This window comes from Tachysurus fulvidraco, chromosome 4 (assembly GCF_022655615.1).
Source record: "Tachysurus fulvidraco isolate hzauxx_2018 chromosome 4, HZAU_PFXX_2.0, whole genome shotgun sequence".
Lineage (NCBI taxonomy): Eukaryota > Metazoa > Chordata > Actinopteri > Siluriformes > Bagridae > Tachysurus > Tachysurus fulvidraco.
Window position 1 is genome coordinate 5396152 of NC_062521.1, and position 26669 is coordinate 5422820.

Here is a 26669-nt window from a genome sequence, read left to right on the forward strand (position 1 = left end):
AATGTGAAGCATAAAATATTCGTGGTTAATCATAATACAGCTATCAAATAGTAATAGAAATTACTGTCAAGTAATGTTTTGTTCCATGCAGATTTATAATCCACGTTACAGACAACCACACCATCAACCACAACCCTGAAGATGAATGAACGAATTAATACGTGTGTCTCAATGTGGTGTTATTTAATCTTAACCCTTATTAAACATTTGATGCTAATACACTAGTGTTTGCTAGATACACTGAGAAGCTACTCACACTAGACAGAAATCATTTCTAACTTTGCATGGTCAAATATCTCTAACATGCAGCCATAATTCCATATCTCAGGTTTACATTATGACCACAAAGATTTAAAAATGTTACTACTGAAGCATTAATGTACTGAGCTCAACTTGGAAGCGACAGACACACCAGTTTTAATACGGGTTAAAAAAGCAGACGGTTTTAAAATATGAACGTAGCATCAGTGGAGTAGTCATTTTGTGACCATCTCATCAACATTGCCTTGCCAAAACCAATTATTTTGATCTAATTGGTTTGCAGTTGTTTAAGCATGATTGATATGTTGATTGATACAACTGCTATTCTGAAAGGCCTTGACTAATCGTTTTAGCTGAGCACAGAGGTTTGGGAACAATAGTGCTACCAGCAGATTGGAAACAATTGCAATTTATGAACATCATATTGCAATGTAATTGGACACCTGGAACCATCTCTAAACTGTAATCAGTAAACAAGACATTGAGGTAAAGGTTTTTAGTTGCTGTGAAAGATGGCACAAACCTCTTTTGGTTGTGAAGAATCACGTGATCGATGTTGAATTAGACATGGCTACCGTGTCTCACCATTCGTGGGAAACAAGGCCGATCTGGTCTGGAACCTGGAGAGAGTTCCCCTCATGGACAGGTCGAGCCTTTGCTTCAGTTAGACAGACAAAAAGGCTTTTGTGGCTCCTGATATGAATCTCAATGGATCTCTTTCTAAGCTTCCACTCCTTTTCTTGGCCACCGAAAACATGAAGAATAAGGGTTCAATGAGAAAAAAAAATGCAAGACTGCTTTGTGTAACATGTTTCACCGCCACAAGCTGTTTTTAATAGTAAAATATAAACGTAAAGAGCACAATCCTCCTAAACAATTTGTATGTTCTGAAAGTGCAATATTTGATGCAAATGCCCAGATGCCACACTCTACAGGCTAAAGGAAGTGCCCACATCCCCCTTCATGCCAGCCAAGGGAGACACACAATCTGGCTTGGCCTCTTAAGAACATTCATGTGGGGTCACACAATGTGTGCAAACAACACAGCCAGACTCCCTTCTATTCAAAGGCCTGATTGTGCCAGGCCTGGACGTTGCACTATACGTCCACATAGCAGACAAATTCCATGTGACAGAAAGGTCACTGGATGCAAGGCCTGGCATAATATTATTAAAAAGCCAACTTAAAAACAATGTTAACACACTTTAAGAGATAACTTCTACTATTCTGCTGTCTTCTATATGTCAAACGTTACTGTCCGGAGTGGTGGGAGAACACTAGCTATAAGTAGTGATGCTATTAGTTTAAATACATCTTTAATCACATGATATTTTAAAATAGCAGTTTAGAGTTTCTTTGGTCATGCTAGACAGGGTGTAAGGTGGAAGAAGTCAGAACGGCACAATGCATGCACACACACACACACACACACACACACACACACACACACACACACACACACACACACACACAGAGTCATTTACAACTAGGGACAAATTTTCATTGCCAATTCAGGTCTGAGGGACCCGGTGAACCTGGAGGAGACCCAAGGCACAACAGCAAAACTCCACATAGACAGTAACCCAAACTCAGGATCAACCTGGAAAGGTGTGAATTCAGACGATGTGTTAATATGAAGAAGTACAGATGAATGCATCTTATATAACTCCATGGACAACAGCGTTGTGATGGAGCAAAATAAAACCCATTCCAGCTGAAATGTTGGCTCACAGGAGCGGTTCAAAAGGCTTTCTCTGGGTGTAGGCCTACACATAATACAAGAATTTTATTTATACTATCATTTCTTTTTCTCAGTGTTCTCCATGTGTCCGTCATCTCTTCTGCCTTGATGAGTGACTTATTCAGTACATTTGAGTGGGATATCCAAGGTTACATTGATCTCGTGCCCCTGTCCATACGCAGTTTACATCAAAATGCAGGTGGAAATTTTGGCATTCATGTAGTAACACATCACCCGCACCGTCTGGCTCAGGCTCAAACGTTTGTGTCAAATCACCAGTTAAGGTTCGAGTTTTCATACCTTGGTCAGCGCAGCTTGAACACGGGAAATCCTCTGCTCTCGCGAGCTCTCCTACTCCTCCTCCTCCTCCTCCGTCGTCGTCGTCCGGAGTTTTTCGTTTCTTCGACATTGGGTGTCCTAGATAGGTCACAATGTTTTGGAAATGCCTTCTGATGTTCGAAAGGGAGACGTGAGTGAAAGCGAGGCTCTCTGCGCTGTGCAGTTACGCACATGCGTTTGGCCGCAAGGTGAAAAGCAGGAGCTCCGCGCGCCGAGATTTCGTGCATTCAGACTCCAGCGGTTTCCCGTCCAAAAATCCGCGCGCTCAGGGAAAAGTTGGCAGGTTAGAGAAACGAAACGCGACTACAGGAAACCTAATAGGATCTAGTTTTCCTAGTTTCCCTTGCTCGGAAACAAGCTTTCCATGACAAAAGATGGAATACCTATACGAAGTGACTTGCTCAGTCACGTGTGCCAAGGATTATACTGAAGCAGGAAAAAGGTACACGTCCACGATAACGCACGGCTCAGCTCTCGCTCTCCTATCCGTAGTGGCACACGTATCCACGCGGGTCGCTCTTTTATTCTGCTGCTCCACTGAAACATGTCCATAGCGTTCATTTGCATGGTCAGCTTTCAACTCAGAGAAAGAGTGCACAGATATGATAAATGTTGCCCTATGTTTTTGACTGAATAGGACTGAAATGCCAAAAGGATGCCCTAAACATCCTGCGTGTTTTTGGACCGACTTTATATCACTGTCAGAGCTTCCCAGTTACTCACAAGTAGGCAACAGATGAAGTAACATCTGTACCGTCAGGGAGAAGCGTTTGATATTGTAGTGTGGCCAGTGGAGATGGACATACGCGCCAAATCGCTAAGCTACAGACGGCTGAGCACCGCGTCGCACCTTTGGCTCTTGCGCAGAGATCCTTCTTCCAACGACGATTTAAAAGAGTTGTGCGCGCCCTCATCAATCTCTCCGCCGAACTGCCTGATCCAGTTGCCAGGGAAACGCGAACCGAGCAAGCGGGCATGGTTTCAGCAACCGGCGCCTTAAGTACTTCAACTTTGCACAGCGTTGATCTCAGTGTAGTGGCTAACTCTCAGGGACTTCCAGTGGTCAGACTGGGTTTTTGGCACGAGGCGAGCAGTTTTCTGTAAATAAAGGGCTGCAGTGTGTGTGTGTGTGTGTGTGTGTGTGTGTGTGTGTGTGTGTGTGTGTGTGTGTGTGTGTGTGTGTGTGTGTGTAGGGGGAAAGGGGGTGGTTATTGCTTTTCTGTTCACGATCCAATGACGTCAGAGGCCTCCTCCGCAAACGGCACCAAGGCTTCAGCTCAAATTGACTTCAATGATAATCTCACTTACTTCTTTACGCAAACCGTTACATCTGTGTACGCGCACAGGAGGATTCACTGACCGGAGGACGCATGTGCGAAGAAGACAAACTCATAAACTGGCAAGAAAACGCACAACGCACGAAAGCAACAAAAACGTGGCCTATATCATAATGATCTTTTGAAGAAGTAAATACATAATTGTTTTTACACATCATGACCCGTGACAACCTCTTTGGATAAAGTTGTGCGTCACCTGTTGAACGAGATGTGAGGGAGAAGCAGTTGGAGCCCGGAATGAATAAGGATGTGCGTCCTCACCCTCTTTATTACACAGATGCAAGAGACAATCAGGGACGTAGATCATGTTAGAGGAGGGCACGTTTTATGCACGTGAAATAATAATAATAATAATAATAATAATAATAATAATAATAATAATAATAATAATAATAGTAATAATAATAGCAGCAGCAGCTATTGCCAGCTGTTCTGCTGCATGTTAAAAAGAAAACATAACATGAGTGTTACTTCTAAATCCTGCTTTGATTATTATCTTTTAAAATCACTTCTGCGTTTATCATTTCATAGGAAGGTTTCGTGCAAATGCTCGCCTTTCATGCAAATTTAGAATTCTTTACTAATGCCATAGACGAACGCTCCAATCCAACAGGCTCTTGGCGCTCTGCTCTCCCCCCGTTCACTGCAGCTACTGACGTCAAAGCTGCTTGCGTCAATGCGCTCTCTTTGACAGAAGGAGATTTTTTCCCCCTCATATGAACCTAATGAGATTAACAACAAAAAAAACCCCCGAAAAGCACCATTTGATTCTTTATATGCAACGTGAGAAGAAAAGTAGGGTTTTAACCTACAGCATCTTTAATTATGTACCTCTTCCTGGCATTAGGAAATCGTCACGATACCTCTCTGGGATAGTCATTAAGGATGTGTAGTGTGTGAGGCAGGAATTCAGTTTTGCAAATGCATGCACCTCTTTGTAGAATGCATCGGGATGAACACCTCAGGCCCGTGTTTCAGCCTCCCCCACGCAGCACACGTGTCCCGATGGAACCAAATTAATCGGTCCTGCGTCGCTGCGTCTCGCGCCTGGATGACGCGCGCGTCTGAAGCGCGTCACAAATGGCTTGGCTGCCGCGCGTGACATGCAATAACACCGAAAGAAAAATGATCAAGTTCAACTTATTCATTCATTCATTAAATGATTTGCAAGCTAGAGTAAAGTAGGTGCAATAATGACCTCGCCAGATAATGAACAGCGCGAGATCCCGAAATAAGCAGTAATCAATTCACAAAGGTTATACCAACAAATAAATATATGCACAAATTGTTGTTGTTATTTCAAATATATGTTTTACATATGTGTGTGGTGCATTAAACACACTTCTCAATTCTGAGAAGTCTTTTGTATTCATGACGTGGAAAAAGTAACACACTCATAAGCAAAAACTTTGTTCATTGTTCTTGTGTTTACTAGTCTTTTATAAATACCATTATTTCTTTAAAGGTAAAAAAAATCTTGGCTTACCTTAAAGTTGAACTGAACAATTAAAAAAAAACTTACTTTTTAAACTTTTCGTCTCCTTTCTCATGTCCAAACGATGTGTTTTTTTTAAATTAGTATTAGCCTTGCTAAACAAATTTAGTTTAGGTTTGTAGGATGACACGTGATATTGCTTGTTATCCAATAGCAATTAAAACAAAGGTGTAATCAGCCAATTAAAGCGATGAGAATGTTTTAATCCCCTCCCCTGCCATTCTTGTAGGCTTAAAGTTACGTTCGAACTTTTATTAAATAATAAAACCTACTTTGTTAGATGCCCACTTTTAGCTCACTATGAAAAACACACACTTGTGGATTGATTTTAACGAGTCTTTCTGAAATCCAGCTCATATATAGATACAGTGGTGTGAAAAAGTGTTGGCCCCCTTCCTGATTTTTTTTTTTTTGCACGTTTGTCATACTTTAATGTTTCAAATTTAAATATGTCAAAGATAACACAAGTAAACACGACATGTAAAGTGTGACAAGCATGCAAAAAAATCAGGAAGGGGGGTCAAAACTTTTTCTCTGTATATTGCCATGCACATGAAGAGATCCACAAGGAAATGCTGTTCATTATAGGCGTGTGATTTTTGCATCCCAAATGTATTTGTGGACTAAGTTTGCATTTCTGAAACAAAAGTGTCTTGTAATCACTGGGTACAATGACGAGATGTGTGACACAAAGCCACACTAGCAGGACTGACTGTTGCTTTAACTGCTTGGGATTGGATTATCTTCAACAAGCACTTACTGTACATAGTCTTGCCCTAACTGCAGCATAATGCAGGAAGCACATTTTGCAGAAGAACTGCTGCCTATTCAGCAACCTCCCCTGATGCTGTATGAGTGCAGTCTGCAGTCAGTATCTAACCAAGAGCAATCCTCTGTTAAACACTATTGATTCCTAGTGATTCCCATCATGTCCTCAACTATGGTCAGTATCAACAGTCGAGTGAGTCTAGTTTCGATAATAGACTGTACACATTGTGCATTACATCCTCAAGAGAGTACATTTATAAATGACTGAGCAATTACTGCAACATCAGTAATAAGTTGTATCAGTGGTTTAATACATCTTATCCACAATATCAACAGCTGATCTAACCCTAAAAGATCTCAGTTTCAGTTTGAGTACTGAAAAGATTTTTTTCATTGCTTGCAGTGCCACCTAGCGGCATTCTATGAAGTTTGAGAAGAAAGTTCTTGAAGAAAATCTGTCTTCTAAGCTGTAAATACTATTTTAATTATAAATACAAGGCTACTAAATAAAAATATAATTTAATATAAACTATAGTTATATTAAATATGTAATTATTGGATCTCATTCTACTGGGATTTTGAATTTCTGTAAGTTCTGAAAAACCATTGCTCTCTTAGTTCCTCACCACTGGAAAGAAGAACTCCATCACTCTGATGGTATTTAACTCCTACAACTTTTTATTATTATAAAAAAATATATAAATATATTTTAGATAACATCTATATATAAATTATTATTATTATTATTATTATTATTATTATTATTATTATTATTATTATTATTATTATTATTATTATTATTATTATATTTATTTATGTTTTTTCCCCCGACTCATTAGGGTGAAGAAAATTGAAGAAGAAAAAAACACCCAATTAGAGTTATGTCCCTCTCATAAAGGTGTAAATTAAAATCAGAGCCACAGTCGGTGTTAGCGTGGACATTCCTTTGGTCTGTTCATAGCTGCACTGCTAAGATCTGACTCTCCTAAACACCTCCAGATAAATGCAATTCCTCACTTAAGTGAGTAGAATTTGCTCATAAGAGAAGAGTAAACAGAGTTGAATGGCTTGGGCAGAGTAAGCCATAAAAGTGCAGAAAGAAGGCTAGTGTTGTGACTTCAAACTGACCCATGGATTTCCCTAAAAGCATGCATCAAGCAGTATTTGATAGAATAGTTAGGCCTGGACATGGGTAAATATGACTATGGCTATGTTAAATAAACTATGGCGATTTATTTCATAATGAAATGTCCCTATAGCCAGCATCCTGATAATAATGCTAAAGTAAATCACCTAAAGTCTCAGAACCTTGTTGTTGTTGTTGTTGTTTTCAACCTGGCATGATATAAACCCAGTTTGTATTTACTTTAGAAAGTGTAAAAGCTTTGTTTTACTTCTCTGTCATTTCCATGCTGTGGTGCTGCTCAAAATCTGCCCTGCCCAACAAGATGATGACCATGATAAGGGAATGCATCCAAAACTTTATTTTACACTGCTAAAATATACAATCAAACTGTGAGATATTAATTTAATTACTTACTCCATTCCTCCAAATGACAAATTGGAAAACATAATGAAATATTTTTCTCTCAGCAGTATTAAGTATGATACAAGGCTACCTTATTAGTTTATATTAAGCCTGAATAATATCTAATCATCATCATTATTATTATTATTATTATTATTATTATTATTATTATTTTGCGTATTGTCTGATTTTATCTAATGTCTAATTTTCTTTTCTGTGTATTTACCTTTATTATCATAATCTACACTTATACGTATAACCACATATTTTAACTGATGTTTTTTTTTGTGTCTATATTGTAATATTTAAAACTTGTTGTGATTGAAGCTTGAGGACACATGATTAGGTCTTCTGGTCTGTGACCTGCTGGTAGTTAAAATACCACTGAAGACTTGCGTTGATCTGTGTTTTGATCTGACAAAAGCTAATCTGAACAGAAGCAGATGGTAATTCTAAATTTGCACAGTATTCTTCTTTTTTTACTACCCAGACAGTAACCTGTTCATTTTATTCCGTCTTTATGTTCGTACTTGTTGCTGTAAGTCTACTTTATTGCTAAGTATTGTTTAATTGAGATGTATCGACATTGAATAACTCCTACTGTTTGGAGAAAAAACATTGTTTTACTTCTTAAATTTTTCTATTAAAAGCCCAAAAACAGTCCTTGACTCTATTAGACACCTGAAATATGTGCCTTATTCACAATTACAGTGATCTTGCTACACAGTTTAAGTCAGCATTAGAACTATCTGCGTTTGAAGATGGACAAGTTACTGAACTGCATTGTGGGATTTGACTCCATTTTCAGTAAGCAGGAGAGACTTTGTAAAATGATGTTTCCCCATTGCTTCTCAAGGCTGAACGTCTCTTAACAAAAATATGTTGAGGTAGGTTTTACTAATTTGCTAATAAATTCCAAAGAATCCTTTTTTTTTGTATTCTCTCAACCTTGTAGGACATTAGGTCAGGTCGAAAATTTATTTTCTCATTTTTATTTTAGCTTTTTTCGATTGTGTGCAAAATGGTTATCTTGAGGGAAATAAAACGCAAAGTCCATCTGACTACATATTTTCCCGTCTTTTTGTAACCAGTCTTAATCAGTTAATCATTTTTTATTTCTTAATTAAGATTCAGTACCGCCGATGCAATTGTGCAGCTCCAGATGAGTGGATTTCACAAATAAAAATGATAAGAAAGATTTATGCTGAAAACAAAATCCTGAGGTGATAATAAATCCATTTACACTTTGTACAAATGATTGTCTGTACAGAACACATTCACCATGTTATTAGAAAACTATAAATAATCCCACATGGAATATTATAAACTGTTGCTCATATTAAACAATTCTCAAGGCACTGATGGAAGCAGCAGTAATATATACACTCCAGACAAGGCCTATAATCACCCCAACATTCTGCTGCATAATAAACTTGCTCAGTTCAATGCATTTGAACATAAGGATCCAGGCTTCAAATCTTTGTGCTGTTGCATAGACTGAGTGCTAGTTCAGAAACCTGTGATCACTGGGAAGTTGGTGCACAGTGCTCTGCTGTCTATAAGGAAGGAGGTGTGATGGGTGTCCAGGCTGTAGCCAGTCGCATGTGGGTTGTGCTGTCGTATGGAGATGCTTGGTGTACCTCTGTGGAAGGTGTGCCATCATATAGTGGAGATCCAGGATTGGGTACTGAAGCCGAGTGTGGCATGCTGGCATAATGAGGGGCAGAACCACGGAGGTACTGGGTGCCTAAGCTGCTCGCCATTCCACCTGTCTGAGACACTGGAGTCAGCGGAGTGTTTCCCACACTCCACAAACTGGTGTACTGACTGCAAGAAAGCAGGGTGTGAGAGAGATATTAGCTATAACAGTGCGATTAAATAGATTCTACTGTCACATACTACAGACTTAAGACAAGTATTTAAAATAAAAAAAGTAGGCAATATATAAGATTTTAATATCTAGCCATGCAGTGTTTATATATCTATCAGGTTTCTGCTTTCACAAATGAGTTACTGTTCCTTAGTAACTGCCTGATCAGGGTTGCAGTGCTTTAAATGATGCTAGTTGTTTGTTAACATTTTAGGAAATAGAACCACCAAAATAGGTTAAAAAAATATCCCAGACAGATACAAATAAAAATAACTGCATGAGTGGCATAAATAATATATATATACATAAAAAGTAATATATGTTGACTATACTATCAAAGATATCTTAGATACCTTGTTCATTTTGAATAGCTACAATTCAGGGGCAATATACAGATATAAGCCATAAGCTATAATCTACATCATCTTGGAGAGACATTTTTGTAATGAGGAAAGTGCTGACCTAGAGTTTGAGTTAGGGGGAGAGTGTTGGCCCATTGAGATCATGCTGGAGTGAGAAGATATCTGTTGACTGGACCAATTCTCATGAGTGGGCAGCATGGACAAACAAGCTGAAGGGTTTTCTGAGTAACCAGCTGCAAAACAAGCAAAAAACAACAACAAAAACTTACTTCTGGTATAAACTTAAACACATGCAGAGTATATATATATATATATGCATTTTTATATGGGTGAGGCCACCAAACCAAACATGGGATGCATGTTTACGACTATGAGCTCTGATGTGCACAAAGACTTCAGGAATGCAAGACATTCTCCAGTTAGTGCCATTTGTTTGAGTTTCTCATTAATGGCATGGAGTCATAGGTCATGTGTGCCAGTGAGAGGAAAGTAAAAGTGTGTGTGTGTGTTCTTACTGGGGGAGGTTGTTCGATGAGGATAGGGGCTGGGGTAAGGTGAGGAGCGATGACTTCTTAATGTGGAGTAACGTTCACAACCGTGAGAGGACGGCAGAGGCAGAGCGCCACCAAACTGAGGGTGAGAGTTTGCAGGAGGACAGAGGGATCCGTTTCCTGGCAGAAACCAGCCACTCACTACACACAGGGAAGACACATTGGGTTAAAACTTGTAGATTTGCAGCAAATACACACATACAGTATTAGCAAATTCCTGATCAGACAAATCAAACATTTCATTTTAACATGTTCAAAATTCACAGTGCCATTTGTGCAAATAACATTTAAAGACATAAATTCAGACTTACATTGTGTATAGCCAGACTGTTGATTCTCACTGACTTCGTCCAATATTTCCTTATGATCACTTCTACAAACCAAATGCAATACAAACAAAAAGCTCATGCTTTTCCCTTTCCAACATCCATCTCAATTTATTTAATATCATCAAAGTAAACGAAACACATTTATTTTTATGATGTATTGATATACCTTTCTTTGGCATCTAGGAAAGCTTTGGCAAAGGGGTTGTATTTGATTTTGAGTGCAGTGATCTGAAAGAAGCCATTAACTACATTAACACACAATCCTCAAAGACACTTGATTTGACAGACACAACAGAGATAATACAATGCTTTAAAAGTAAAGTATGATGAAACTCGCCTCCTCATTCTGGTATGCAGTGACGGCTATGAACTGGGTTTCAGGAAAAGCGTGGCTGGTGATCATTCTGTGTGGCCCTCCGACCCGCACTATGTGGATACGTGGTTCGTATTTGTGTAAAGAGTTCAGCATGATCTAAAGAGCAAAGGAAAAAAAATATGAAAAAGAAATAACTGAAAAGAAGGTCATGGTTTAAGTTTAAGGGGTAATGAGTCCTTCTGATAAACCCTTATGACTAATATATATATATATATATATATATATATATATATATATATATATATATATATATATATATATATATATATATATATTCAAAATGGCAGTAACTTTAGTGCTAAAACGTTGATGTCTTAAAAAAACAGTACAAATTTTGAGCAATGTCTAATGAGGAAACTTCATGAGAACATAAAATATTCTAATAGATTTTGAAAATGTATAATAAAATGTATGATACATATTATTATAGGACAAGCATGTCAATAGACCGAGTATAACTATATTTAACTATATTGTATAGTTAAACTAAACTACATATACTAAATATATGTATTAATATTTGGTTTTCAATTCAACCAATAAATAAATAAATAAATAAATAAATAAATAAATAAAATAGAGAATAATGATGGTATATTTCCTATACGGATATATTTGATAGATATTACGTATCTCTCATAGTTGTTCAGTGTATGCGGCAATGTGCAGCACTAACCTGTCCTCCCCCGTTGAGTTTGTTGGTGAGTTTAACTCTGCTGAAAGAGACTGGAGCTTTCATCCAGTGCGCTCCGAAGTTTGGAGAGTCTGGGTGCATATATACACAGCTGGAGGTGCGAGGCTCGGGCCTGCCACCCGCCACCCACTCCCCGTTCACGTACTTCCATCGGTGCGAGTCCGCCGCCGAGAAATCCAGCAGGAACGAGTACATGGCACTCGGGTCCAGACCAGACACACTCACTTTCAGCACGGGGAACATGCGCCTGCACGCACCGACAAACACAAGACACGCGCGCGCTTTAAAGCCAAACTTCCCAAACTTCTTATGTAGAAGTGACAACGTGGTGCAAATAGATGGATTAAAATATGACATCTCAAACTAAATATTAACAAACGAATCAATGTGCCAAAATCCCCAAAAACTGATGTCGCATCCAATGTCAGGTTATCGGTGTTGTTGTTATTGACATAAATGACATCATACTGTATTATGACGTTAGAAATAACATTTTCAGTTCTACTTATGAAAATAGTTCACACTGAACGCCATACCTGCCGTTCTTCGTTACAATCATCTCATTGGTGAGCTCTCGAAACTTCTGCCACAGCTCGACCTCCTCCAGGTTCACTTTCAGCTCCCTCTCTGTTGGGTCTCCTTTCTCGCTTCCAGCCTGCAGCTCGTTCTCCACGGCGCTCAGCAGATGGTCCACCCGGTACTGGGCGGCTTTCCCCGAACACTCACTGCCACTCGAAGCCATAGTTATTTATCCAAGGAGGTCTAGATGATGTCCAAACTGTGCTCGCGTTTGTGTGTCAGATAATCAGCCCCATGCACAAGGAGTTAAAAGGTTACTGTGCGTCTGGAGCGGCTTCGGGTCCTCATAAATAGTTCCGACTGTCCGCGCGCAGCTGTGAACCAACCTGATTGGCTAAACTGATCCTTTGATATGCGCCGACAAGCCTCTGATTGGTTAGACACGAAAGTATTTTGTATAGTCTACTTGTATAATTTTGGACGTATCAGTTATTGATTTCAGCTACACAGCTATTTAAAGTATCGTTATGAAAAAGAAAGAAAATAGTTGCATTATTATTATTATTATTATTATTATTATTATTATTATTATTATTATTATTATTGTTTTAATATTAACTCAAATTTAAGTCTAAGTTGTGATGGGTATCATGCTCACAGAGATAAAGATTAGATTTCTTAATTGTTTTAAATGATTAAGATCATCAAATAGATTACATTCACATATACCTTTTTACACTTAATTATTTTTACACTAGGTGAAATGTGATCACTGAACCAGGTCCCTTCAACATATCACAAATAAATGAGGAATTTTCAAATCTTTATTAAAGAAATTTAACAACATTCGTGCAATATTATCAATTGATTAGGCTTGTAAACTCCCTCATAATTATTTCCAGTATTATGACACCCCCCCCCCTCAAAATAGAAGGTTCTCAGAAAATAGCTAAACTATTGTGCAAAAAATTAAATGCATAACCACAATGAATTGCTATACAGGAAAAAATATATAGGTATGCTTTAAAAGCTGCAGTTCTGACAAATGTTTATTATTTCACTGTGCATAATTGCTCCACGTCTTCTTATTAAATGGTTTACCCTAAAATGAAACACATATCGTGTCAGTTAGATAAAACAACACAAAAAAACGTAATGGGACAACCAAAGAAAAGGTATAATTGTTTACCAGTAAAATGCAAGGAGCATAAATATCCTCCATGGACAGGGGAACCTTGTCAGTGCGGGTGCTGTTGCAGGGATCTTGCACTTCTTCAGATAGTTCAGAGCTGTACAATTCAGAAATATTAAAATCACAATGTACATTAAGATAATTCTGTGTATTTGCAATAAGTAGATTTTTTAACCTGCCAATCTGGTCGGCTTGTGTATTAATTTCCTCTTTAATGCATTCAGAGGATTCGGTTGTCGTGTGATCTCTCAGGGACTGGTCTGGAAGTGGAGGATCACTGCGACATCTCAGTTCTTTAGCTAAGACTATGTTTGGATATGCGTACTCCATCTGTTTAATATGGAGAGAAATGTATTTGAAAGTTAGGTTTATAGAAATTTTAGAAAGATGCAAAGGCTTCTTGTATAATATCTCAGAGTGAATTATTATGTATTCTCTGAACTAACCATGTCTTGGATGCTGTTTCCTTTATCGTACTGCATCATCAGTCCATTTTTAATCAGTAAACTGTTCATGCAACCAAAGAATGAGACAACTTTATTTGTTAATTTGTTAAATGTGCTTATTTTTTGTCTGGTGCTGCGGGTTGTTGTAGTATTTGTGCTAAAGACTGACCTCTGAGCCTGAGCCATGTTGAAAAGAGACAAGCTGTGCATGAGACGTAATTTACGCTGAGTTACAGATGCAGTTTTTGATTGGTGAAGTGGCTCGTTAGCTTTCTGTTTAAATCAAGAAAGCAGGAAAAAAAATCTATTATCATTCAATGTATGTGTTATACTATTTGAGTATTTATAAAATTTATACAAAATTTCAATTTGTGTATAGATAACTACTAAAGGTCTTGGGGGAAAAGACTTGAAAACTACCAATGGAGCAATGTTGGTCCTGAATGCTTCCAAGAAACTGGGCTGCAAAGTGGAAAACTTGGGTACCTGTAACTTCTGCAAGAACACCTGTTGAGACAAAGGATCGTCAAAAAAAAAGAGCAGTAAATACCTATTTTTTTACTTCAACACCTCGGCACTGCATGGAAATGCACCATAGTGAAGTGAGACTGTCACGATGGCAGGGGATGACATTAGCGCAGGGGTTGGAGGTGACGAGGAGCATGTCATATCTCACAGTTTGGGTGTCAGCCTCAGCACCTGACTTTCTCACCCCACACAGGGCACATGCATACAGCAAAGGGTGAGAAGTCGGGGGTGGGGTAGGATGGGGTGTGTGGGGGGATTGAGGACGTAGGAAGAGAGCTGTTGATAGAAGTGACTACTCACACACCTCTTAGTCCATATACACACACAAGAACTATGCTCATTCTGTATTCAGGGCCACAACTGTGTTGCCTAGCACTAACATCTGGCTTGACTGGCTTTTAAAACAATTTCATGCAATTGATTTCTGGTCCTTTTCAAATTGTCCCAATAAAATTTGAAGAGATTATGCTTGGAGATGGATGCTAAGAACTATGTGATATGTACGTGGAGTAAAGCATGTTTTCTATCATGATATTTCCTCTGTGATGTTTGTGTAAATCAGTAGCCTAACGTCTGAGGTGGACATGAGTTTGGGAGACTCTGTGCCTGAGTTGTGATGCCATGAGTGGGCAGCAGGGCTGAGTAATACCCCCTTACCCTTGTCTACCCCAGCTCTGTCTCCCCATTGTTTGCCTTCCCTTCTTCTAGCGTTCAGCCAAGCCGAGCTCTGTTTGCCCACATCCACTTCGACAAAATGGTGTGAGAAAAATGAAACCGGCACGGCTGTCTGAGGAGCCCCCCTCCTTTTTTAACTTTTTTAGCCCGCTTCTACTCCACTCCTGTCCTCTCTCCTTCCCTTTCCCTCTGTTATTGGTGTATTGAAGATGTTTTGCTAGATACTAATAGAGAATGTATTTTAGCTAGATTTTCATGTATATACTCCAAGAAAATAAGAGTTCTTGATCTGCCCACTAGGCTTTGCTGTAAAATGGGAAACATGAGTACATATAACTCCTGCTTTAGTGCAGTGGGATCCGAGGATCCCCATGGGGTCCTTGGTTTTATACATTCTGCTTCAGTGGTGGAAGTCACAACCCACCATTATCATATTTACTATATGTATTCTTAGCCTAGAAAAATCTGTGCTGAGGGCATAAGTCCTCTCTAGCTACAAAATGTTATATTTCTTTCTTTATCAGAAAAAAAAACATGTCTATTTTCATGGATTTTGAAGTCATTTCACCTGCACACAGTTAATTTGGAATACCTTTGTCCTTTGCTGATAAAGTTGTTCTAGAGTTTTGAGCTGTTCCTGTTGTTTCAGACCGAATCAATCAATCAAAATCAAAGCCATTTTCATGTTAACCAAAATCACTGCTTTCACCCAATGAATAGTGCATCCTGTAAAAAAGTGACATGAGGAGACACTAAAACCCACTGAAATCTCTGTATGACTCCGGAAATGCTAATTAACACACATGATTGTGTGGTAGGTAAAATAATGAGAGTTTATGAGGGGTATGTATGTGTATGTGGGAGACAGCAGTGAGTAGGACGCGACCACGGCAGGTGTGTTTGTCTGCCCGCGCCCCCCCTCATGATCACATCTCACATCTCCAGTGGTCTGACACATACACTGGGAAACGTTAGCTCAGATTCATCCTGTTCCTGGATTTGTTTGCCATGGAAAACTGGAGAGATGACCTGTACTCCTCCTCCACTCTCTGAGAATGTATCATGCTGAAAGACACAGAGGACACAAAAAATATTCTGTTGATATACCTTCAGCTCTATGGTGTGGGTTATTGTGGAGTTCTAGAATATAATTTTTAGAAATTGTGTCAACATTTACATTTTTTTTTATACAGTGATTTTGTACATTTCTTCCCACTTCAGGTCTTACTGGAAACGTCTGATTCCGTTCCGTTTCCCCTCAATGCTTTCTCGAGCTGGTGCAGTGTGTGTGTGTGTGTGTGTCGATGCTGGAAGGAGCGTGGAGTTGCTAATATATTCCTAATGATGTGCTACTTCTCAAGCGTAGCCTCTGAGCAGCCCGGCTCACGCCCGATAACACTGCACACCCGGGTGAGGACACACTTTGTCTGCTGGGTGCAAACTATCCTTCTGAAGCACACTGAAGCAGGGCACAGTTTACTCACATCAACATGTAGTGACTAGCGGCCCTGTATCAAGCCCATTCACAGACAGTGAGAGAAAGAGCAGAGATACAGATACCCGGGATGTAAAACACCAATAATGTCTAAAAACTGAAAGAATTGTATTGACCACTGTTACACCTGAGCATTTTTTTTTTTTTCCTGGAACCTGATCAGGACGATTTGACCTGCGTCTTATTATTTTTCCAGTCAACCCAGCAACAGACTAAGCAATGCTATGAGCCGCCATATTTGCCCAACGATCCTGAAAATAAATATGTGTGAAATTCAACATGCTGAAGAGACCTTATGACTCAGTGCCTTTCATAGAAACTAAGCACAGCATAAATAAATAGAAATAAACAGAGACAAATACGGGACATTCGTTCATAGATATAACTTATGGATCCTTGTTTAGCCTTGTCGGTGTTCAGGTTTAATGAAACGAGTAGCATTATTTTTTCACATCGCAATGCGGAATGTTATATAGAAGAGGACGATGTGGAGGGCAAGCCTTGGCCGTGTTTGTCCAGGTCGTGGGGAGAATTCACACAGACATTCAACTTGTCAACTCTGTCTCATAACGCTGAAGACTTTAAGCATTCAAAGCCGCCAAAAAAGCAGAGTAACGTGTTCTCACAAGCATCACTACCCCATTTTGGCAACACATTTTAACTGCTTAGTGGCCACCAAGATGATGTGCGCTTCGCGTCTCTATGCCAGTATAGACGACATGCCACAAAACAATCCAGACCAGTCAGCACACAGGAGAGACATGCTTACACTTTGTGAAGAAAACGTGAAATAAAAACGTAATATAAAACAGAAATCGGGGATCAGTTTCATTAAATCAGTGGTTTAATTGATGATTCATTTATACGCTCCAAATATTCTAGCCGACTCAGTGATGTGAATGAAAGTCACCAGATCAGAGGATCGGAGAACAGACTAGATGCTTTCTGAAGTTTAATGAAAGAGGAAAAACCTCAACTTTACTCTTGAGAGACAATTCTATCCTTTTTTTGTTTACATTAAGCCAGTCTGCATTCTGGACACTTCCAAAAGAAGTTTTTAACAAAAGGGCTTAACATCTTTGTTGAACACTTTTCTAAACAATTCCTACAAAGGCCCTGAGCTCTGGCATGATGTGACATCTCAGGCCAAATTGGGCCATCTCCTTTGTATGTGAAATGAATTAGACATTCACCCCTGGGTGATGTTTTTTCTGTGCTTTGGTGAACACAGAGATCTTCTCTGCTATAGTAGGGCTTCTGTTTGTTCGTCTCACTGCTGTGTGACTAGTTGACCAGCTCTTCAGATAAAGTCCAGGCTAAACAAGCTTTCAGAAGAGAGGGTTTTGTACAGATTATGTACGTCCAAAAGGACTGAGCCGATCCGACAGAGTTGACCGACGAAAAACACTTTTCTGTGACATAACGACAATCACGATACGAACATGTTTAAGTGACTACGGTTCCTAAATGAAAGTGAGTGAGCTGAACTTACGTGCTTTTGTTGATCTGCACCTTCTGCAAGAGAAATCTGTATCTTTGGTAGAACTTTTAACTTCTTCTTTAGCAAATCATCTAACTTCAGCCCTGGATCTGACTTGCTGGAAAGCTCTGAGAACAGGAGAGTTATTATTATTATTATTATTATTATTATTATTATTATTATTATTATTATTATTATTATTGTTGTTGTTGTTGTTGTTGTTATTTTTAGTAGAAGTAGTAGTGGTAGTAATAAGCTGTTATCAACATTTTAACTAGTCAAATCAAAAAAACAAACTGGTTTACGATTCTAAAATTAATCACAAATGACAAAAATATCATAGTTGCTACTTTACATCAGGTCAAATATGACATTTTATTGTTTGTTTTTTTGCATGAATAATGATCCTAACAGAGCTGTACAACATTTGAAGGACATTTGACTCTGACTTCTGATTAATAATGATGCCGGTCTCTTCTCACTTATTTGCTGTAGTTGTTTCTCTAGCTGTTTGGTGTTGCTGTGGTCCATCCAGGACCTGAACACCTCTTGCTCCCTGATACGCTGCAGACTCTCACGCTGACCCAGTTGCCTCTGGAGCTCCAAGATCTCTCAAAGGAGAAACATCACATGGCAATGACATTGACAATGAAGGATACAGAGCTTAGAAGAGCCATCCCCATATGATACATCTAAATTGTAACCTGTATATCATATTATAACTGACTAATACGTGATGTATTACTTTATTGAGAGGAAGTGGTATCTCTACCATTAGAGATTTACCAGGTAATAATGTGTCTTCGGTAAAGACTTCAGGAATGCAGCATTATCTTTAAGGCTTGAGCCAACAAACTCCTGGAAGGACAAGGCTCTTGAGCTCTATAAGAAAAGAAAGACAGACGCAAGGACATAATAATGAGAAGGGCATCAAAAGAGAAATAAAAAGAATAGCGAGGTGAGAACAGGGAAGTCTCGACGAGGAACCTCGTCTTGCAGCAGGGCTGGGAATCCCAGCACCCAAAGCAAATGAGAAGTAAACACACAGCCACAGGAAGCCATTAACTGCAGCAGGGACCAATTAGGCCCCAGCAGGTGGCCTCAACCCTGCCTGCTTTGGTCCTGCCCCGTTGTGGCGTCCTGACTGGGGGGGTCTCGGCCTGGCCCAAGGAAACAACGGGGCAGTTTCATTTGCTCAGCAGTTACTTTTTTTCACCAAAGGTTTCCTACCAGCAGGCTCATAAAGCCCTTTATAGCACTGCCTTTGTCCTCCTCTCCAGTGCAGGTCATTAGAAGAGACAATTACAGCCCACTGAAGAAGGCCCACTTTTATAGGAGGAGATTGATAAGACAGGATCCGTCTAAGGCTGCCAACCCCCGACAGTTTACCTTAAACACCCTCCACCACCACTCTCTCTCTCTCACCCTCATTGTCCTCAGGCCAGACGGCCAAAATCAAAGTCAATCACAAGTCTGCACCAATAGCCCCCAGTTCCCATATTAAAATGAGAAGCTTCCTCAATCCTCTCAGCCTAAACGGCATTATACCTGCACTTCAAAGATGAACGTAGCTACAGGCTTGCATTGTTTTTTTTCTGTAGGCTGTGATCTACCCTGGGATTAAATTCACACTACTAGATTCGATCAGATTGACTATAGAAGTAGCTTGTGATATTTATTCAGTGTAAATTGATTATAAAGTTTACTTATTTTGTGCATTAATTATCAGCCTCGAGTAGCGTATCAGAACTATATGGATCCATGTAATTCACCCTTTGTATAATTTCAATTTATTTAAGAACAATTTCCTCAATTTGCAGATTCGTGTATTTTAATAAATGTAGCATGTCCTAGGTTTCAGTGGAAAGAGTTTACTTTGAATGGAAATTGAATGGATACTGTTGGTGCTGTTTGTATTTGTGTATTGTTAGGTTGTGTGGGTGCTGTGTGTGCGTGTGTCTCTGTGTGTGTGTGTGGTGGAGGCGGGTGGGGGTGGGGGAGTGTTAGGGTAGATGGGTGAGTGGCTTTGATTCTAACAGTTGTGTATTAGAGCTCAGACTCACAGGAGGAAGGGTCAATCATGTAAGAATATCATTACCATACACAACAGTGCACTTGAGGTCTGAAGATGTGATTAAAGATTCTGGTGCTGTTGTGTTGGGTGGTGGTGTTTTTTCTTTACTGAGAATTTCTACAAGGAGTGTTACAGGTTATTTTCTGCTTTGATGTCAAAGACACTGCTAGCACAGTTATAATAGGGTTTAATAGGAGATACGATTTCCACTATATCAAATACAAGGGATGACCTGCAGATTTCACTGCTAGTGAATTTCCCAGTGAAGTTCAGTGTTCTATTAATAAAGAATTCACTGGAAAAGAAAAGGACACAGCAAACATTGGACTCACCGTTCCAGAGTGAACATCAACTCTTATTATGCTTAATAACTTCAGATGAAATTAAACTAGACCATAGAAATGAGTCTACTCAGAACTCAATCATGAAATAAATCTTTCGCCCAAGCGTACTATATTATTGCACTATATATTATTGACATGTTTACATACACTTTAATACACTTGTCATTATATACAATCCCTATGTTTGACTGTTGTGCAATAACTTATTTCTATCTATATATTTCTATCTATATAAATATTTACATACTTATTTATACCAATACATCATTTACAATAACAGACTTATTTATTACTTACTGTTTTTTTTTACTGTTTATTCTTAAAATTGTAGCTTGCACCAAATTACAATGTAAGGACTGTATTAATTTCATTTTCCTCTGTATAGTTACAATAAAAGAATCCTGAGGCTTGAATCTTGAATCAAACAGCATTTGCTACCCCCTAGTGGTGATTCTGGAACTGCTCCCTGGGGGAATAATAAAGTTATAATGCAGTGTGTGAGAGTAGTTACCTGTCCATTGTGTTTTTCTGTGGTGTTTAAATGAACAGAGGTGTGCTGTTTCATCTCCTGTCGCTGTCTTTGGACTTTTTCCGAGAGCAACTTGGCGTATTTTTGGGACAATCTGTCCTTCAGGCTGTGAAGCCTACGATACGCCTCTAGATGTCGCTGGAGGACAATTAAACACAAACTCAGTCCAGAGAATGAATTTCAGACTGCAGTAAATCACACTGTAAGTGTAATTAAATCTAGTTTAATCTATCTCGACATTTATTTTAGAGTTTTATCTCGAAACGGTTCGAATGATAAGGCTTTAAAGAATTTGGTTTCTTTGTTAGAATAGATCCATTCATTTTAGACAGCAGTTACAACCAGGCGCCAGTAGATGGCGATCTTGATCCGCTGGGAATATATATATATACATTGCTGTAAATAATAGAGATGCAATAAATAAATAATGCAAGTAAAACTGCTTGATTTCTATTCTTTATCAGATAAAATACAACTACAATATAACTAAATAAAATCAGTGCAATTTTTTCTGCTGATTTTTAAACACTTTTTTATATTATTGCAGTTTTAAAGTCTAAAGAGAGGTTTTGAAAGTGTAAAATTCGATTGATGTCAACAAAATGGTCATTTTTTATTGTGGGGATGTGGTAGCTCTGTAGTTAAGGTATTGGGCTGCGAATCGAATGGTTGCCACTGTTGGGCCCCTGAACAAGGCCCTTAACACTCAACTGCTCGGTTGTATAAAATGAGATGTAAGTCGCTCTGGAAAAGGTATTCTGCTAAATACTGTAAATGAAATTTCTCCCTGTAGCGTCTTTCTTTATGATTTGTCCATCAAACTGCATAATCATCTATGCCAGTTCTAACACCAAATTATAATAATTTTTGTGTGTTATGTAACCTCAATATGTTCATATAATGTATAAGGACAGTTACTATATGTTTTATATGCTTCATATATATGCAGATATATTTACTTTCTCTAGGAGAATCGAATCATTTGTTTCTTTAACTCACATTAACAAAAATGTGTCACATTAATGAGTCACAGTCACAAGAATGTGTGCATTCATTTTGTGGCTATTTCAGTAATCTCCATATAACACCTGTGTGTAATGTAATCTCACTTAAATAGCCTGGACATTGTGTTCTTGTTCCAGATATGAGGAAAGGTACATTTCCACTTGACATGGTTTCCTGCATAACCATCCTACTTCTGATAAATCTTTATTGTACTAAATTCTACTATGCTACCTAAAAAAATATGCAGTAGTGAATTAATCACATTTCTAAAGCATTGTAAAGTCTACATGGCTGCTGAGAATGATTTTGCTATCCATCAGCGGATCACTTAATGTGATCTCAGTGAAACAATATTAACTTTTAGAAGTCCAGGAGAAAAGAGAAGTGACTTGAAAGATACCTGTTTAAGGAGGACTTTCCTTTTTTGGAGCTCAGCAGCAGATACAGGACGCTGAACTCGTCTCTCCTTCAGCTTCTTCACCTGTGTCACAACTTTGGCCACAGAGACTGCCTTTTTGGTGAGGGAAACACACAAGCTTGTTAAAGAGCATCTGACTTTCCTTCATTCTACCATTATACATTAGACAAGCTTGAGACAGACTTTGATCCGCTTCACGTCATTCTCTTCTCGACTATTCCTGACCAGCTTCCCGAGGAAAATATTTAATTTAACTCCCAGTTCATTCTATTTGGCAAGAGCAAACACAGAACACTATTTTACTAATTGTTTATTTAGTCTGGGGGATTTAGTGGTTCTCACAGCAACTCTTATTTAGTTGAGGCCATTTTCCGATTCACTCTTTACACGTTTCTGAATAGTTCATTACATTTGCCGAAGCAAGTAGGCTACACGTTTGTACCGACTGCTGGGTACAACAGAAAGCAGTTTTAATGCTATTCAAGTGCATCCTGAGTTCCCGTCTAAGGTTTCCAAGGTTTTCAGTATTATTTTGCACATAGAGAGAATTTGTATTTGTATTGTAATGATCCCATGACCCACGTTAGTGACTGCTTCTGCTATAGCCTCTTGGTGGACTTAAAATTAAACTACATTTGATGAGGAATACAAAACAATTGGAGTGATTTTATTAAGTTAACCATAGAACTCAGTAGGTAAAGAGCCAGTGATCAGAGGTTAATAAGTGTTCTGGGTATAACGCTAAAGAGAAGCAGTAGGTCTTTACACGAAGACGTCATCAGACCCTTCTCGGATCCTTTCTGGAAAAGGCCAGAAAGCTGTCTGGCAGCCTGGTAATACCCCTGTCCCCACATTTTACAGGATCTGACTGTTTCGGAAGTCTAGTCTTTACAAAGGCCGTTACTGGGACGAGAAATTTATCAGTTCAGTTGCCACAGCAATGTACAGGGGGAAAAAATGGCTTAAGGGACCTTGCAGATATCAGACAAGATAAAGGAGAGAAATGTGGTGGTACTGTCTATCTGTCTGGCCATGTCGAACATGAATCAACTCCTACTAGGAATGGAAGCTTTCCATACCCATTGATCCTATATGCATCCTAAACAAACCCAGCAAACTATGCAGAAACAGAACATGAAACAGGAGCAATAAAAAAGGTACATGAGACAGAAGAATACTTTGGAGGATTAGCACAATAATAGCACAGAATGGAGCTGTGGCAAGTGTGAAAAGATAAAGGTCAGGGAGTTCGAAGGGCAGAAGAGAAGGCAGTGTTGACAGCTGTAACCTGGGTGACCATCATAGCAGTTTTTGTACTTTCTTCCTTCTAGTTCTGGCAACAAAAGGATCAGAGTTTGGAAAGCTCAGTGATGATGAACAGAAAGCTGAATGAACAGCCCCTTTGCATTCTGCAGCCACCGACAGACACAGAAGCCCTGTGAAAGGCTCGAGCGTACAATGAATTGCTGAATGTGTGGACTGATAGTGCAGACACAGACAGGAACAATACATCAATTGTGAAGGCAGACACAGGAACCGTTATACAACAATTCCTCAAGTGTACACGGTGTCCCAAACATTGGGAGGAGTTAGGCACCGGTGCGTCTCTTATGTCATTCCATTAGACTGTTCACATTTCTGTGGGATCACTGACTTTAATATGGCTAATCAGCAACTAGATTGAACTCAAAGCGAAGCAAAATTAACTCATTGATAAGAACTGTATCCACTGTCTTTATTCTAGAATATTTCAAGATGGTTTCTAAAAATGATCAGTCAAGAGTGGTCCTTTTATTTTTGTCAAATCGGCATTAATACAACGCACAAATGCATTCACATGCGAGTCAAGATCTTATACACTGTGTCGATGCCACATGACTGGGGTAACTGTGTGAAGGTGCAGGTGTACAGGGGTGCCTAATAAAGTAGATGGTAGATGACTTGATCCTCTTAGATTCTTAAATGAAGGTTTTTTTTTAGAATATAGGCATTTACTATTATTGAGTGATGTCATCATCTCTTTATGCATCAACACTCCTTTCCTTTCCATGTTGAATGACTGAAAGTTTCCTTAATCCCCAATTCCATTACAAACCCGTGTTCTTACCCCTGTTGTTCTGTTTGGGGATCTCACAGATGTGAAACTTGAATAGAATATTCACATTTTTTTATTTATGTGTTTATGCGTTATTCTTCTGATCTGGTTGTGCAACTACACAGTACATGTTTACAGATCATTCATTTATCTTCAGTGATTATCCTGATTAGGGTCATGGTGGATCTGGAGCCATGGTGGAAACACTAAACATAAGGCAGGAATACAACCAAGACAGGACATCAGTCTGTACCAGAGGATCTCTCCCTCTCTCTATCACTCTCTCTCTCACACACAAAATGAGAGATGTAAATATTCATCAGTGTTTTTTAGTCTGAGTTTCTTTAGCAGATTGTCAACAAATTCTCTAAAATGAAAGAAAACGTTCGCCCTATCGAACCAATAATAAGTTATTAGAATCAAAGTGATGGAGGGTGGAGTGAAGATTTACACCAGATCTGACATGCTTAATGATTGTGATTAGAAAAAAACAACTTGATGCTAAACACAGACCGAAATTAATCACTGCCATCTTTTTCTGTTCACATTCTCATCTTACTACACAGAAAGCTGGAAATTTCATTGATACACACTATAAGCAAATTATACAGTTCAGAGCTCACAATGAAACATGACAGTTATGAAATCATGGTAAATTGACTGGACTCCGGTACACTATACTATAACAATGTACTCCTAAAGTAGTTGTGCTTTTTTTTTTTTATTAACAGAACTCTACATACCTTTCCCAAGTCTTCAGAAAACAGGTAGGAATCGAGAATGGATGGAAAAGAGCTAGTGTGATGAATATCTTGGGTCTTCATTGTCATCGTGTGTTTGTCTGTGTTGTACTGTGATGATAAGTTACTAGCTGTTATCTCAGAATCACAGAATTATCATTCAAATATCATTTTCAGAAAAAATAAATAAATAAAAGTAAATCGATTATTACTAGCTTTATAATACTTCAATATAACAGTATGCCTAATGAAAGGATTCCCAAACAATACATTGTACAGCAATATTACAAAATGAATAAACAATATATTATACACAGATTATTAGAACGATAACAACATACAGCAAGAACTGATATATTATATATAATTGTACCTGTTTAACTCGGTGAATTAGAAGCCTGAATTTTCTGCTCAGAGTTACTCACTTTCTGAGTGTGTGTTTATGTGTGTGTGTGTGTGTGTGTGTGTGTGTGTGTGTGTGTGTGTGTGTGTGTGTGTGTGTGTGTGTGTGTGTGTGTGTGTTTGTTTGAGAATGTGTTGCTATAGAGAGGCCAGATTACAAATGAAGGGTTTTCTAAGTCAAACCCACAAAACTTAAAGCTACTTTTGAATTTTCCCTGTTAATAATCTGTTATTAATGAATTAAGGTGATTGTACTAGCACTTGCTTCAGTTTATGTTTAGTTCATTTCTCTGAAAAAAACAACAACAAAAAAACAAAAAAGTACATAATGCACATTGGGCTTTATGTATTGTTGGTGGAAAGTTCAGGAATAAAATGTTTTAGGACTCCAATCAAAAAACAATATAATATTAGGTGCATTTAAATATTGTTGGATTGTTTTTAAATGAATATTAAGAATTCATAATGAGTATTGTACTAAAATATTAGTTTTAGGTGAAGCACTGCTTGGTATTTAAGAATTCAAACTTAAACACACACTTACTATTAAACTCTCACTATTAACAGCATTTGTAGCCTATTTGTAGCTAAACTATGTGTGAAATCGTTCAGATTAACAAAAATATTACTTTGCAGCCTCTGTTCGGGACGAACAACCAGAAACATGAGATCTGGAAACGTGATAATAACAGGCTTAGTGATTGGATGTCATCCAAGGGAACAAACACAAAAGAAATGTTCTGTCTTGCTCAATTACTGAGATGATTACATGCTATTGTTTTACTTGTTTCTGGTAGTCAGTACAGATGGAATATTTCTCCAGAAACCAAGTCTGCTAGTAAATTTGAATAATAATAATAATAATAATAATAATAATAATGAAAAAATCAAAGAGGTTTTAGATGATGTTAAAGTACAATACGTACTACAAAAAATACTGCATTGAGATATTACTTATACTTATTAAAATAAATTGACATGGAATGTAAGATTATGCATGATGTTATGCATGTTTCAAAACTTTACAATAGAAGTATTCAGAATGTATAGAAAACACCATGCTTATGGATGTCATT

At 38.4% G+C, this 26669-nt stretch overlaps 3 protein-coding genes across 5 annotated transcripts in view; all 3 read right to left on the bottom strand.

The window, feature by feature from the left end:
* Nucleotides 1-2553, bottom strand: part of pde10a (phosphodiesterase 10A) — a 69781-nt gene extending 67228 nt beyond the window's left edge. For 2 of the 3 annotated variants that reach the window (XM_027165946.2, XM_027165945.2), the window contains exon 1: nt 2303-2550. In XM_027165946.2, the coding sequence (XP_027021747.2) occupies nt 2303-2411 (109 nt within the window). In that variant the 5' untranslated portion in view covers nt 2412-2550. Of the gene's footprint in view, nt 1-2302 lie in introns of all 3 variants that reach the window. The other variant, XM_047812419.1, reaches the window with a different exon arrangement.
* A 5638-nt stretch (nt 2554-8191) lies between these two features.
* tbxtb (T-box transcription factor Tb) lies at nt 8192-12587 on the bottom strand. The gene is made up of 8 exons (XM_027165871.2): nt 12188-12587; nt 11634-11898; nt 10919-11053; nt 10748-10809; nt 10564-10625; nt 10217-10393; nt 9802-9934; nt 8192-9296 (listed from the first exon to the last, which is right to left on the bottom strand). Exons 1-8 carry the CDS (start codon nt 12391-12393, stop codon nt 9026-9028), a joined length of 1311 nt encoding a protein of 436 aa, XP_027021672.1. The 5' UTR covers nt 12394-12587; the 3' UTR covers nt 8192-9025.
* A 420-nt stretch (nt 12588-13007) lies between these two features.
* On the bottom strand, nt 13008-26441 carry si:ch211-130h14.4. Its single transcript, XM_047811962.1, has 14 exons — nt 25565-26441; nt 25195-25302; nt 22339-22449; nt 20916-21071; nt 18773-18868; nt 18469-18595; nt 17999-18114; nt 15972-16076; nt 14229-14315; nt 13978-14081; nt 13809-13869; nt 13538-13692; nt 13360-13459; nt 13008-13272 (listed from the first exon to the last, which is right to left on the bottom strand). Exons 2-14 carry the CDS (start codon nt 25279-25281, stop codon nt 13228-13230), a joined length of 1350 nt encoding a protein of 449 aa, XP_047667918.1. The 5' UTR covers nt 25282-25302; nt 25565-26441; the 3' UTR covers nt 13008-13227.
* Between the last annotated feature and the right edge of the window lie 228 nt (nt 26442-26669).

Excerpts from the sequence above, each read along its gene's own strand:
- tbxtb (XM_027165871.2), bottom strand. The coding sequence starts at position 12,393 with ATGGCTTCGAGTGGCAGTGAGTGTTCGGGGAAAGCCGCCCAGTACCGG. Across the intron at positions 9,935-10,216 it reads TCATCGAACAACCTCCCCCA|CTGGTTACTCAGAAAACCCT; the intron begins GTAAGAACACAC and ends CTTGTTTTGCAG. Across the intron at positions 9,297-9,801 it reads CCCCCTAACTCAAACTCTAG|TCAGTACACCAGTTTGTGGA; the intron begins GTCAGCACTTTC and ends GCTTTCTTGCAG.
- si:ch211-130h14.4 (XM_047811962.1), bottom strand. The coding sequence starts at position 25,281 with ATGACAATGAAGACCCAAGATATTCATCACACTAGCTCTTTTCCATCC. Across the intron at positions 16,077-17,998 it reads GTGCAGATCAACAAAAGCAC|CATGATACATTCTCAGAGAG; the intron begins GTAAGTTCAGCT and ends TGTGTCTTTCAG. Across the intron at positions 14,316-15,971 it reads CTGAGCTAACGTTTCCCAGT|GTGTTCTTGCAGAAGTTACA; the intron begins GTATGTGTCAGA and ends TTGTCTCAACAG.